This window comes from Liolophura sinensis, chromosome 7 (assembly GCF_032854445.1).
Source record: "Liolophura sinensis isolate JHLJ2023 chromosome 7, CUHK_Ljap_v2, whole genome shotgun sequence".
NCBI classification, from domain to species: domain Eukaryota; kingdom Metazoa; phylum Mollusca; class Polyplacophora; order Chitonida; family Chitonidae; genus Liolophura; species Liolophura sinensis.
This window is the reverse complement of record NC_088301.1, coordinates 43,189,745-43,202,376: the sequence shown is the minus strand read 5'-3', so window position 1 is coordinate 43,202,376 and position 12,632 is coordinate 43,189,745. Positions and strand designations below refer to the sequence as shown.

The window sequence follows — 12,632 nt, the reverse complement described above, 5'->3', positions numbered from 1 at the left end:
TTAAGGTGAACTATGCTTCCACCGAGAGAGCCTTATTAACCAATTCAGCATACAAAAGTAACAGATTTATATACATTTAATTCCAGGTATTTAGTTACATGTACATAAATTGTAGGCCAAATAGCTTTTTCAGAAAATCTCAGGTAGGGTTGGTTTTATGACCAGTACTGAGAGTGCTATGTGCCAGTGATGTCACCAACATTCATTTACCACCAGAATAATATTATGTTATTATATTTGAGCACACATACCTAAACACAACATATGCCACAAGAATTTTGTCAGTATCCACATGTATCCTGGGCCAAAAAATTCATTCATGCCATCAACATTAACTACCCCTACAAGGTGTGAATTCTCCGACCACAAACAATGATACAGGATGTCCAATACATGCCTGTTTAATTTTCTATGTGATGTCAAAACCTCTTTCAGCAATAACTAAAATAAAATGCGTATTCATATAATCAAATGATGAACTCACTGTTTGAAACATTAACTAGACAAGATATTAAATTTTTATTCTGACAAAAAATATTCAATTTTAAAAAATTGCTTGAACTCTTTTTATCATACAACACAAACTTTAGCTTAGTATTTTAATGATACATGACATGGTACTATTAAACAAAGATAAATTTTCATTTATGAGGTATATTTTATATTTTGATTTCATGAAAGGTAGAAAATATTCGGAAATGATGTCATCGATGAACCTACTGAGAATGCCCAGACAGCTTAGTGCCTTAATTTGGGCTCTCTCCCTAACAAAGTTGTATTGACAGCTATAACCGTTGATGTAACGAGAGCAAGCTACTTAACTTCTAGGACTGACCGCTTAGGCCGTCTGAAAGCCATTTATACGCTAAGAAGAAAACCAATAAACTTTTTTTTGTAGTTTTATATGTTAGGCCTCATCAAATACTACGTATTAAGAAATAAAATGCATGTATCTAAAAATTACCAAGGTGACTGACTGGTAAAATTGACTCTTCATATGTTGGATGGTTGAGGGGATAGGGAGCAGCAAAACTGAGTTACATCCCAGTCAGCCATACCTGAGACTAAACTTACTCTCTTATTATGCTTATCAGGAAAGCCTATAATCACAAACAGGGCAAATACTTAAACATAAATACCAGTAAATATGCATAGCAAACAAATGACAAAAAAATTACTGATGTCTGGTACGGCAGTAAGCCAACAGATTAGTGGTGTACCAGATATGCCATTTTTTCCCATTGTAACAGCCTGATGTCTTCACTCAGTGGAGTTTGACATAAAACTTTACTAGCACTTTGTCTTCAGCTGCATGGACATCCTTTTACCTAATGTTTATGGTTATCTGTGAATGTTGTAAATGTGCCTAGTTGTGACAGCAGCAGACGCACAGAAAAACAACTACAGACATGTTATTGGCCATTTTGCTTTATGAAGTTAGGTTGAGTGGTCATCTCTGGATAAAACACTTGATTCCTGTACATACCAGTAACTGCAACAAACCTAAGCACACCCATGTATGTTAATACTCTAATCACATTTTAAAGTCAGGATATGACCTGCTCTATGCCAATTCTATGATATTTAATGGAAAAATGCAAAAAAATTCTATTAAAAAATTTACTAGCTTCTACATGTACGTGGTACACTTACTTCTTAAAAATGATCAAAATGCTTAAAAGCACTTTGTGTCTGTTCTGCTCTTTAAAAGTGTTTACTTTACCGACTGATATTTTTACAGTGTACAATATAATTAAGAAATAATGGCTTCATTCACTGCCTATACGTTGTGATAACTGCAGTGAAAATGGAAGTGTCCATTGTGCGGCTTCATCCAAAAACAATGGACCACTTTTGATACCATTATTCATATTCTAACAGATCACCCGCTCGCATGTATTTTACACTAATGTGCCTTTCGATTTTCAAACTGATACCCATTCAACCCTTTATTTTGTTTACACTTCATTTGCACTGATCGCTCCGTGGAAGAGTTCACTTTGTCAACCACAGGGTCCACATGTGAGAACTAATGAGAATACTGTATTTCGCACGTGACATGTCCACACTGTTTGTTGGATGAGTTTCAGACATTCCCTAAACTAAGTCTTCGTGCGAAGATTTTCAGTCAGGAGTGTTGAGATATGGAAATAAAACTTATAAGCGACCAACAGATGGCAATCATGAAAGGATATTTAGCTAACATGGTGACAAGCTCTACACATCAGGCTTCTGCAGCAAGCAGCATGAATGAACTTGGTGAACTATCTACACGTACGAAGGATGTTACCACTGTTCAGATGCGAACTCTTGGCTATCTCAACTGTTTTTGCTGTCACTGACAACATGTAGCCCACAACGTGGATATACACGTACACTTACTTGCCCGTCATTAGATATTCGCGTGTGCAGTGTGTCATACGAACATCGGAAAAGAGGTCAGCTTTTTGTCTGGGCGCTGGAAAAGACCATTTTACTTTTCACATAAAATGATAAAGACTGGATGTTTTTGACTCAACATGATCCGTCAAAAATTTCGGTGGAAAAACAAAATAAATAAATTGACATGTGTATGTAGACTTGGGGTCGTTCTTCATTGTTTATACTTCATGGTTGCTAAGTGTATATAGATCTTTCAGCGAGTGTAGAGTAAGAAGTCTGCCTAAGTTTAACATAATAACCTTAAACTAAGCACCATACCAACTTATCCTCCCTGTGGTTGGAACAACCTGTTGAACGCTATGACATTACTCTTCGGCAACAGTGTTGGGTCGCATGAAAAAATCACGGCATATACAGTCCGATATATGCATTCGACGACTCTATTCTGTGTAGTATGCATTTGGCAGATGTGTTAGAATTACATTTACAAATAGCACAGTCAAAGAGAATGCAGTACATGTACCTGTATGTGCATATCTACACACAAGTGAGAGGAATATGAGAGTTGTGCCCCTTTTCTTTTGGCACCCAGCATTAACCAAACAGCAGATCATACTAATGATAGTCCTGCTTTTCACTCAAATGCACATACTAACTCCAGGTAAAACTTAACTTAGTATTTCATTTGTCATGCAGACTAGGTCCCAGTTATTCAAAATAGTATTAATTGATCAAGCTCGGTATTATCCCTTAAATCTTGACTTATACACTTTTGGATTTACAAAACCATGTAGAACAATACTATGAATTGGTCAAATCTACAAAATTCAACAATCATTATTAGCATATCATACCATGATCGGTCAAATATGTGGGAAAGTCTGCCAGCAACCCTGCACATGTTCATGGGTTTTTCCCCCGAGCTCTAGCTGCCATCGGACAAGTGAAATACTCTTGAGTACGATGTAAAACGGCAATGAAAAAAAAAAAAATACCCTGATCTGTACACATGTTTATGATGACATTATCTAGAAAAACAAAACATTCCAGTCTCAGTCTAGACTTGAATATTCCATATTAATTTCCTGTAAAACTGTGTGACAGCGCATTGATATCCAATTCTTTCCGCTGTCATGAACAGATTAAAACAGTAATGTCAAGAGCACCTATCACTAGTATAAGAAAGCTGGATTATGCATACTGTATGTTCAAATTGGGGTTATTGTGGCCTGAACTTGCATCAAAGCTGTAAGACAAGCTCACCAATGTATCAACAGTATCTTGACCGTATAAAAGACTGGGGTCTGCCTTGCCTATCTCAGAAATGATAAGGAACTCTGATCCATCCATGGTCTGCAGATCATTTGCTTCTCAAAGCATGAGGGGAACAATAGTGGTGGATGGTCCGCAGATCGTACACTGACAGTCTGCATACCTTTGGGCCAAGATTGGAGTAAGATCTTGCTGCACTGCACTAATGAGCTACATGCATGAAGAAACTACAGGCATGGGGATGAAGACATAAGCTCTGTCAATCTAAATTTGTGGTAAATAAGAAAGGCAAGAGGGACACATTATAATATCAATAAATAAACTGCTCCTAATGTAATTTAAACAGATAACCTCAAAAAGAGTACATGCAGTTCAGTATTAGGTGTCAGTAACAAGAAGATGCAAACAGCAATGATGCAAAATACTGACAGCCAGTAACAATAGTAACAGCGAATAACAGAACAATAACATTAGAACCTTTTTCCTTGCCTAGTGAGGATGCTATTGCACACCTGGACCTTTAAACGCCCATAGATCATGAAGTTAACTATGTCTTTGTTGGAAAAATGCCATAATGACAAATTTGTGAATAATGACAAATCTATGGTGAAGCAGGTGAGACAGATCATGAATGCATGTACATGTATGTAAACTGAGTAGACATCACATTATGTCATTATGGGGTAATGCGTTGAAATCATTTCCACACACACGCATTTGCCCACAATTAAGTATTGATGAACATGTTTGCTATGGATTTTTTCTGGCTGGGTGCACTGTAATCAAGTCATTAGGAAAGTCCACTGCATTTGGCAAGACACACTGGTTAAAAAAATAGGGACTGTGTTTCCTAAGTTGTGTCACCTCATAGCACATGTATTTATAGTGCACTGTGCACAAACACCAGTGAATGTGAAAATAAGCTGTTAATACTACCAATGTATGGAAGAGTACAGTGGGAATGTAACAGGTACTCACCTGCTCCGTTCTCCTTTATTTCCCCATTTTCCTCGACAGAGAGCTGTTCAGCCAGCTCTGAAAGGCTCTCATTAATGGCATGGCTGCCCCTCAAGGTGAGTGAGATGCGTCTCTTGAGGCGCTTCATCATCCTCTGTGGGAGACTGGAGGTGAAGACATGGCCTGTGGGCGCCTGTATCCGACGCCCTCACCGGGCTTTAGTGTAACTGCTGCTCGTCCTGTGGCCAACCCGTTCCGCAAACAGGACCCATGGGCTACACACATTGATCATGAAATACTATTGCTTAGTTTGTCAACATTTTGGAGTCACCTGAAATAATAAGACTATCAGCATTAGCACAATTTCCACATACATACTTTGCATAAATTAAAGGTAAATGTATTCAGATGATCCTGTTCTAGATATATACACAAATCTGTCCTAATATCACAAGCAACACTTTATCTACTTACTCTGATAGAGCAATGCGTAATGTAGATAACCCAAAGGTCAAGAAAAGATTTATGGAATAGTACAGTAAACTAAAATGTCAGTATTTCAGACTCAACCTGACAAAGTTCAAATTCAATACAGGCATGTAACCCTGACATGTTTTCACACTAACTCCATACATCACCATAAGGCTTAAGCTCTGATCATTTAAGTAACCTTTGGCAGGACCTTTAGATATTAACCTACCTCATCCAAGGATAAACAGCTTTTGACATATTTCAAAGACCTATCAAAGAGCTGTTTGGTTTCATTTTGGCTAAAGAAGGAAAGTACATAAACAGGTGGTTTACAGAAATGAAGAGGGATAATTACAGAATAATTGCAGACTCAAGGTGACCTTTCCCAAGATTTTCACACGCTGTACACGTATGTAACTCTACAAAACTGTGTAAGATACCATGTGCTAAAGCTACAGGTAATACATGTACATGTATGAACATAAACAATACTCTCAATTTACAAACATATTATCAACCTAGCATGAAATTGATGGTTAACTCTTGATGACCATATTTGAATGAACAAACATTCACCACTGAAAACTAATTAAACCCACTAAATGTTTCTTCTGACAGATCTATGTCGAAGTTACAGAAATCACAATATGTCTACATTTAGCATATATCTGAATCAATTCAGAAGCATGGTCTGACAACTTTCAACCTGTCCACGTACATGCACATGCATGTATTTGGTACAAAAAATGAAGTGCATTATTATCAATGGACAGCACAGAAAACTGAACTCTTCATAATATGTCACGACTGTCAGTAATTTAAATTCTCATGTCTAAAAAAATTATTTGACCTTAATTTACAGGTCTGGAGTTGTATATGCATGTATAATATATAAATATATATATATATATATTAAATGCATTAAATGTATATTTGTGTATTTAATGGTCTATTGATTGCTGTTTTACACCATACTCAAGTGTATTTCACTTATATATGACAGCGACCAGCGTTATTGTGGGACGAAAGTGGGCAGAGCTCAGGGAACCCACACATTTCCTCAAGTTTATTAAAAGATGTAGCATATACACATATACATGTATATATAAAATGTCTAGCTGTAAACGTTGTATCAACTGTATGTACCTGTACCTGTTCACACAGTAGCTTTTGATAGTACTTGACCATTGAATACTATAATTAAACTGAAAATTGCAATCAAATGCACACTATACATGCATTACTAGTACCATCACTGTTACCACCGGCAGATAATACTGCATGGTCTAAATATGATGATTTAAGGTTACCCATCCAGCTTGCATGTATTTATAAAACCTATCAAGGTCAATCTACAACTATACACTGTTGGTTTACATGTACACTGTCTACAAATGTTGTAGATTACTAAAGTGGAACATATGACATTCATCTCCACAACATTAATATTTTATGCTGTATACATAAGACATTATCATACAATTACACACAATTTACGCAACAAGCTGATTACATCTACATCATGGTTAAATCATAATGTACGGATACATGAATACTAATACTATAGGAATATTTTAGTGGAAACCTGACTTGCTTGATTCAAACCCCCTAGGTCAATCCCAGCCACCATAAGCACATGCACATGTACACAATCTTGCTACTTAAGCCTACTAAGGAAGTATACACTGGGAAATGCTTCCGATAACCAAAGCCAGTCATGCCATTATTAACACACTGAAGACAGCCAATTTTCCTACATACCTTCCCTGATCCGTTCACACGCTATACGCAAAGAACATTCCAAGAAACCTGAATGAACATTGGTCTGGACCAGAAATGACCCAAAATCAATACCGGACTAGGGAGCCCAAGGATAATGGCAGACAGATACAACATTAGCTAATTTATTGTGGTCCTATTCTGTCTCAAAGCTCCAACAGAAGGGCACTAAACTGGACAAGGATCAATGCCGGAATCTGCTGCATGATAACTTACCCAGACACACACACACATGCTCTTGAACCAGTCAACAGTCACACAATCCACACATGAATCTATAAAACAAGACTACAACCTGGACCGACCAAGTTCCACTGCCAAATCCCATGGTAATAACATGCATACCAGTCTGGCTTGAGACAAGGTTAAAACCTACAACACTTTTCCCAAATCAAATTGTCAAAAGGCTCAAGGGTGCACTGGAAAGACAGCTAACGAAGAACACCTACATGTATGACAGGAAAGTAACCAGGGGCTCTTAGGAACAACTAGGATATCATATACATGTATGGCCAAACTAAGCAATACATGACTGACACTTTGCTCACCTATAAAGGTTAAACACATCTATATACTAATGATATTTAGACTACATATAATATTATCTTGATCCTTAAATAGTCTTGTCTTCCTATTATTTGGAGGATGGTCACTTGAAGGTGAAGGTACATTGCAATTCACTTCTGAAGACATCAAGGCATTTAACATATTGCAGAACACTAACTATGAGCCAGCAAGTCTTAAGTCTAGGATAATTAGCATAATTCAAAGATTACCCACAGGTTACCAAATATAGAGATTATTTCATTACCCAACTCAAAATCTTATCCAGGTTCTCTGCTTACAGGAGTCAGTGTATCCACAAATCAGGTAGACAAATAACCAGATTGATGAAATTCTTACATGTAGCACTTTTTGGAAATATTTTTGTAATTCAGGATTTTGAACAACTACCTCTGAATCAAGAGAAAAAAGGCCAAGATTTTAGAATCACAGTATATACAATGCAAGTCCTAAGGAAGGGAGCTAAATCTAAGGTTCAAAAGACTTACAATATTTAATACACCACAACCCCCACCTCCACAATTTGGTTAATCAGCACATGTAACGCTTCCTCTCAGGTGGAAATGTTCTGACTCTGGTGAAGCTCTTTAACAGTGACAAAGAATAAAAAAACCTTGCACTTAAATGTCTGAAAACTCTGAGAAAATGGAGCCAACTTTTCAGTCACCAAACTTGAATCAATAATAAAAACCTAGTTTTCACCTGGAGAAGTTACATGCATAAATATAACATAAATAGTGTACACTGTGAACCCAAATCGCTATTCTTAATTTTTGTTTACCTGGCTAAAACAAAATCTCTAATCTATATATAACATACATATCACTAATCTGCATGTAAACTCATGTAATTTTCAGTTGGAGGTATTATCAAAAGTACAATTACATACACTTGCCAACAACAGCTGTTGAAAAAAAAATGACACACCTATTATCACTGGACAAATACATATCCACAAATACCACAGCCCACACCTACACTGTACACTATATTCCTGAAGTTCATGTCAACTGATAATGATGTATATATGTACATGTACAGCATAAAATATTATCTGTAATGCCAATTTCACTGCAGCTGCACAGAAAACAGTCCTCAGATTCACATAACAGCTAACCACGTAAATACAGATAAAACATACTAATACGTGAAGAGTAGTATGAACGAATCCTTAATGATCATATGGTGCACAAAATATTTACATGTATTTAACCATGTGAAGTTAAAATAATGCCAATTCTGATGATCATTTAATGACCTCTATTGCATCAGTAATGACACATATGGCATTACAGCGTCAGGGAGTGCCCAAAATAATGTAACTAATTACTGAGTGAGTGAGTGAGTGCTTGGGGTTTAACATCGTACTCAACAATTTTTCAGTCATATGACGACGAAGGAATCATTAGGGTGCATGTAAGTGTAATGTGCCACCTTGTTGCAGGACGGATTTCCACCGCTCCTTTTATTTAATGCTGCTTCACTGAGACAACCTACCGAAGGCAAGTAAGCCGCCCCGCCTGAGCCGTTATACTGATACGGGTCAACCAGTCGTTGCACTATCCCCTTCATGCTGAACGCCAAGCCTTAGGTGTCTTAGGTGTCTTAAAGTCTTAGGTGTGACTCCATCAAGGATTGATCCTGGATCTACCGGTCCTGAAGCGCACGCTCTACCAACAGTGCTATCCGGGCCGGTATAAGCTAATTACTGACAGCATGTATTATGGCACACAGGAAGGCCGTATGCATTATTAATTTCATATGAATAATAAATGTTAACTTCTTTTAGAAATAAATAAATATACTAAAACAGATTTCTTAGTTGCTAGCAAGTTTCAATGTCTTTCAAGATCTTGGATAGGAATTTACATAAATCTACTGAATCTGAGAGAAATAAATGGGTTAATCCATGTAGTTTCATATGATCACATAATATAAACTAAATGTATGCATTTGTCTTCTAAAACGTAAAGTCTAATGTTACCTGATTGTAGAATAGAACACACTGATCCAAACCAAACCCAGCCACCAAAAGCCAACCACCTTCACAAACTGATGGACAAACAACCATTTAATATTTAATTGCTCAGTTGGTTAACGGACTAGCACAGCCTAATGACCCAGGAGCCTCTCACCAATGCCGCTGTGAGCTCAAGTCCAGTTTATGCTGGCTTCCTCTCCAGGTATAAGTGTGAAGGTCTGCCAGCAATCTGAGGATGGTCGTGGGTTTCCCCAGGCAGACCTGGTTTACTCCCACCGTAATGATGGCCAAGTACAGCGTTAAAACACCAATCAAATCAAATAAATAAATTTAACATCTAATTCTTCAATTTCAATTTTAAGAAATATCTTCAAGCATCTAATATGAAGTAATTCTCAAACATGGCACAAAGGGGGAAAAATTAAAAAAATATGCATGTCAGTTTAAGCCAATAGGCTCAGAGTGCATTGGAAATTAAATATCCGAAATATTGGACAATAATGGAGCACAGTTAAGACACCAGCAACATCAAAGAGAAAGCTTTGAAGTGCAAATGACCTTGTACTTAAATAATAATAACCAGGTAACAAAGATTTCCTAAATTTTTCACCTGACCTATCGCTCACTGAAATAACCAAATTTACCAAAAGCATTAATCAAAGTGTGATGTTTAAGGGCTATTATCTCAAAAAGTATTGAACATATTCTTTTTCCGAGGCCATATTCTGAAGGCCTGGCTAGGAAAACCCCACAACGTAGGTTTCTTGTCCTTTGGCACCCTTGAACGGGTAATTACAGTCAACTAAATATGATTCCAGAACAAATAAGCATTTTGAGACTGTCAATAATGAACAGTACATGGTGTTTCTAAAGGGCTCAAAAGCCACTTAGAATTTGCAGATATAACTTGGCAAACCTTCCTCATTTATGCTTAGGTATGTTTAAGAATATTCCCAAATAATCCAAGCGATCACTGTATATGAAAAATTTTTTGGCTGATTTGACAGGGTGTGACCCATATGACTATGACTCTCATTTTGAAAATAATAGTAGCACATCCAAAATAATTGCAATTCACGTTTAACTGTTCAATGTTGCATGAAAAATGTACAGCTTTAAATTATGTACAGCTTTAAATTATGTTCCACTCCACATATACCTCGCATAGAGCACCTGGGAATTGCAAACAAACATACATTCTACTGCTGTTTTGCTTAGCACCAACATGCTTAACTCGCTCAGGAATGGTGGTGAAAACATTGCCAGAACAGCATGTGAGGTAATACAAATTCTGTTTCCCATACTCATGAGTCCAAAGCCAGGTCTTATTGACTTTCTCAATTTACAGCCTCTGTGCAGATTGTTCTGTTGCTTAACATACTGCAATTTCCAGGTAACATTTGGCATACTTCTGATAATATCGTCCCACCTTGTTCATTTCTCTATACCTTAACATGTCATCTCTTCATGTTTGCTGCTGCCTCATGTGAGTGAAGTGCCCAGATGTGCATGGTCTCAAATTCATATTAATTAATGCCATAATATGATAAAAGTTACACCTGAAACGTACATGTATATGATCTGTACACAAAAAGCATGAATTGTGATTATATTTGTTACGTTTTTTTTTTTGTTTTTTTTTTTAATTCTTGTCTTAAAATTATCATCTGTTTGTATATTCCAACACTTCTAAATTTCGTTAATGTGGTTAAATCAGTCTCTATACCAAGGGAGATCAATGTGTTACTCATCAAATTAAGGAACATGTGCGCCATTATAAATCTAAAAAAAAAACCAAAAGCAATAATTCTTTGATTTCCATACAGTTCAAATCTACCAAATAAGGTAAGGACGGAAATTTTGTGATTTCCCAAAATTAAAAAGTCTCCGTAATTGCAAACCGTTGAAAAACATATCTTTACGATACAACATGAAAAAATCAATACCGGCATTGCTTTTAAAAACCGAACGAAATATATCATAAACTTCGACTCAACATAATTAGTGTCCTGTGTTTACATATGTTACATACAATTTCGCTTCAATAGTGAGACATAACACATCACGTACAGAAAACAAAACGGCGTTTCAAAGACTTGCACCTTGACAGTGTACTTGCCTTTATCTCTCGCACAACATCTTTTGATCTTTGAGAGGCTCCTTCCAGCATTGCTAAATTCAGTTCGTATGATTTTCAATTCTTTAATTTTTGTATAATCAGTTTCTAAGAATATTATAAACCTGTTGTTTAATGTGTGCTAATGTAATTTAAGTTACAATTAAAACAAAAAGAGGGCAAATTGAGCAATTTTAAATATTTTTCAATGGAGTAAGAGGCTAAACTCATTACGTATTGACTTCCGGTTACCAACAGCACATGTCGTTTCTACGCGTGGTGAACCGTTACGAAAGCGAGTAGTCCATATTTATTGATGTCATTACGTGTAATACAAAACCCAAAAATAGTTGTCGTAAAAGATATTACAAGTCATGCCAGTTGCGAGCTTCTTGCCAAGCTCTTGGTGTAGAATCCGCTTCTCGCAAACGGGCAGTTTTTTAGGTTTAAGATAACGGTACTGGCACTAGTACTTTTGTGTTATAGCCTGGCGGAGTGCGAGTGCCTTAAGTGGGAAGAATCTTCCTGAATCTACCATGCAGACGTTATTGGCCATATTTTTCGTTTTTGTCGGTTGTTGTAGCAATGTGGTGTTTTTGGAGCTGTTGGTCAAGTAAGTCATGACACTCGAGTGATAACGAAGTTCTTCCGCAATTTCATACATCTAACATGACATGGAACCTTGCTGGTTCAATAAAGTGTCTTTTTTTTTTCTTTATCTCATTAAACTGGCCCATGACCAGTGATATTGTATGCTCGAATCCAGCTCTTGCTCTTCAGCAGTGGTTTTAAGTCTGGAAGGTACATAGGGATGGTTTACTCTGATAACCACCACCCATAAATCTGACAGCCAGTTCAGCAAGTCAAACCCTCTACTACTATTTGTCAGCCATAGGCTGCATGCCATTCTATATGTCCAAAATATCCTGAATACAGTGTTGAACACCGATCAGGTAAGTAAGTAAGTAAGATATAATGCCCCAACTAGTCCTATACAGTACTTCATGTTAGTTATCTACCCTTTGTTCAGCTTATCCAGAAAAGAATACTTAGCTCTCAACAAGAACAGGTTGACCACAATATATCAGAAACTAGCCATACTGTCTAACA

At 36.8% G+C, this 12,632-nt stretch overlaps 1 protein-coding gene across 1 annotated transcript in view; it reads right to left on the bottom strand.

The window, feature by feature from the left end:
* Positions 1-5,380, bottom strand: part of LOC135471814 (cyclin-dependent kinase 17-like) — a 40,872-nt gene extending 35,492 nt beyond the window's left edge. Inside the window, exon 1 of the mRNA XM_064751169.1 lies at positions 4,633-5,380. Within this exon, the coding sequence (XP_064607239.1) occupies positions 4,633-4,762 (130 nt within the window). The 5' untranslated portion in view covers positions 4,763-5,380. The remainder of the gene's footprint in view (positions 1-4,632) is intronic.
* Positions 5,381-12,632: the final 7,252 nt, after the last annotated feature.